This window comes from Punctularia strigosozonata (assembly GCF_000264995.1).
Source record: "Punctularia strigosozonata HHB-11173 SS5 unplaced genomic scaffold PUNSTscaffold_15, whole genome shotgun sequence".
NCBI lineage: Eukaryota > Fungi > Basidiomycota > Agaricomycetes > Corticiales > Punctulariaceae > Punctularia > Punctularia strigosozonata.
The window spans coordinates 387592-390723 of NW_006767447.1; the positions used below are offsets into that span (position 1 = coordinate 387592).

Consider the following 3132-nt stretch of genomic DNA (forward strand, 5'->3'; position numbering starts at 1 on the left):
GAGTAGGAATTGGGCTGACCGCCAAGGAAGGAGACAAAATTGTTGTCATGTACTCAATTCATAATCAGACAGACACTCGGTGAACCAGTATTTGTGACTTCACCCCACAATGATTGTGTCACCCTATTGTAGTAATGACAGCATAACATATTTTCTGTGTTTCTTTGCGTGGCGCCACAGCTCTCTCCCAGCCTGACAAATCGGAGTATGTGATATCCACCGTGCTGTAATGTGCGGTCCCAGCTAGGCCAAAACCAAAAGAGAAAGGTAAAAAAAAAGGGGTGCGAGGAAGTGAGGCAGTTCAGAGGCGGCCGAGTAGATAGAGATATGGATATTTTCTTTTCTTTTGAGTTGGGTGGACGCTATACGAAACAGCGATGGCAAAGCTAAGACAAACTTCATCTGAAAAAACCCAAATTTATATAGCTGCCCCTTTGAACTATTGTTGCTATAGTAGCTTTATGTGCACTATGGAGTGATCAGCTAGCTGCTATAGAGCGCTATGTAGACTATAACAGTCGCTATGGGGTGCTATGTAGACTATAACGGTCGCTATGGGGTGCTATGTAGCAATTTATAGCTTAATACACCAGCTATATAGCACTGCATAGCTCATAGTGACATCAATATAGCACCCATAGCTTTGGATATATGTCTATATAGCATCCATAGTTTCGGTACATACTTATATAGAAACCATAGCAGACTTTCCAATTCACACTATATTATGATCGTCATTAGTTTTGGGGTAATAGTCAGCCTGTACAGTGAAGTATGAGTGCATAGTATCATATAAGCTTATATATAAACATTAAGTATGGCACAGTACTAGGATCAATGTGGACTTAGCAAAAATTCAGGTTTGGACCGGCGGTCACGTGATCCATGTTGCCGCGGCGGCGTCAATGCCAACCAATGGTCACGTGACCGATGTTTGACGCAGCCACAGCCCGTCAACACAAGTCCATCCATGCCCCTTCCCCCACCCCCCCCGCCCTCAACAAGCCGCGACCCCACCGCCTCCCCCGTTGACGAGCCTGGCGCTCCCAACCCACCCTGCGCCCGCCTTTGACCAGCCCTGAGCCCGAGCCGCCAACGCGGTCGGGCTTGGCGCCACATCCCACCCTGCGCCCACCCTTCGACCCGCCTCCCAGCCCGAGCCGCCAACGCAGTCGGGCTCAGCGCCGCATCCCCCGCCCCCTGGCTCCCACCCCGCGCCCGCCTTCTGCCAGCCCCGAGCCCACCTTCTGCCAGCCCCGAGCCCGCGCCGCCAACGCGGTTGGGCTCGGCGTCACCTCCCTGCTTCCCGCCGTCTTTCGACCAGCCCCGAGCCAGAGCCGCCAACGCGGTCGGGCTTGGCCTCGCCTCCCACCCCCTGCGCGTGCCTCCGACAGCCCCGAGCCTCAGCCGCTGGCGCGGTCAGGCTCGGCCTCTTGCCTCCCGCCCCCCTTCGACAGCACCGAGCCCGAGCCGCCAACACGGTCAGGCTCGGCGTTGCCTCCGCCTCTGCCCTTGCCCCTGCCTCCACCTAGGTAGGGATTTGTGTGTATGAAATGCTTATGTAAGCTGGCCGGTAGCACTAGTAATGTAATATTGTATACAGTTATTATGCAATCCAAATATTTGCTTTCAAAATCAAACATTTTAGTTTCTTGTCTGATTAATCATGACATTTACTGAGCATATGATGACTACCAAATTGCTATAGTGTCTGTAGTGCCCATAGCATTGGCTCTGTGATCTATAGCACCCATAGCACTTTATAGCACTGGCAGGGACCTCTATAGCAACTGCAGGCAGCTTCATAGCACCCATACAAATTGACATTGCTATGGAACTATGGATGCTATATTGGACTATGTAGTGCTGTATAGTCATGGGATTTTTCTCAGATGTTGGTACCAACGGGGGCAAACTTCTCTGTTACGCTATCTACATACATGGCAAGTATTTGTGGGGGCACTGGAGGGTGTCAGATATGGTCGGATCATTGTATGGAAAGTAGTGGAATATTCGGTGCCGTCAGAATGACGCAAGGCTTGATAAAACACAGCCAGGAGCTTGTACTGAGGGTGGATTGAGGCATGGGAATTAGTCATGTGCTGGTGTCGATTTCTTGTCCTGGGTGGGGGGGCCAGGAGAGAAAAACAACATCGGCACGTGACCGCGGGAAAGTATGATTTCTGTGAGCTTGAGGTGCGTTCCGGGCGTGTATGCAATACGAGCACTGCAGTGCTGTTCTCCTCCGAACCACCTAGGTCATTCTTCAAGCTGCTGGGCGGCAAGAAGATGGAGGGACAACCTTTCCCACAGATACAGGTGCATCTGATCATGCCTGGCTGTATATAACAAGATCTATTGCCCTGAAGCCAACGGAAGTCACCGCTTGTTGTCCGATCTTGTGAGTTAGAAGAGAGGATTTTGCATCACTACATCATGGCATTGGGTGCAAACACTGGCTCATTTGCCCTATGTAAGTATGTATAACTACAAGAATTGCACGGAGATAACATATGTCTGGCAGTTAAAGAATGGTTTCATTTTACATATGGTACTGAGCAAACAGCTCTGCAACGTGGTCAGGATGAGCCCTGCTGGTGATGCCAATCATGTACTGATCAGTAAAACAGGTAAAAACTACTCGGACACCACGAGTCACCGGTGTTGCACAGTGGGGCAATCGCCTGGTGAGGCATGTGATTAGCACTCCCTTGTGCATAGGGATCCTCCAACCCAGCTGAGGAACACAGAAATACCCCCCTTTCTATCTTTTCTTTGAACCGATACAAAACATCAGCGTCCACAAACACTGTTCATCGTTCCAGTCGAGATGCAACAGCTCACTGGTGCCTGTACGAGCAGCGATGGTGAAGAACACGCCACCCATGTCCAGCTATAGACAGGCGCATAATGTGTCCTTGAGTTTTTTGTGTATCATTTCGGCCCACCTAAATAATGTGAGCAGATTGTCTAGCAACAATGAAATTATCGCACTGACATCTGTTTCAGTTCAAATTGGGGACGAGCATGATATGAGATGATGTTGTTGATAGCTGGAGCAAAGTCACATTGCAAGCAGGTCAACAGATCACGAATAGTGCTGTAAGTACGTTTCCTTTTCTCCTGCCACGT

General features: G+C 50.0%; 1 protein-coding gene across 1 annotated transcript; it reads left to right on the forward strand.

Moving 5' to 3' along the window:
* Nucleotides 1-970: 970 nt before the first annotated feature.
* Nucleotides 971-1536, forward strand: PUNSTDRAFT_138112 (uncharacterized protein; the record flags this gene model as incomplete). The annotated part of the gene is made up of 2 exons (XM_007387785.1): nucleotides 971-1027; nucleotides 1084-1536. 2 exons carry the CDS (start codon nucleotides 971-973, stop codon nucleotides 1534-1536), a joined length of 510 nt encoding a protein of 169 aa, XP_007387847.1.
* Between the last annotated feature and the right edge of the window lie 1596 nt (nucleotides 1537-3132).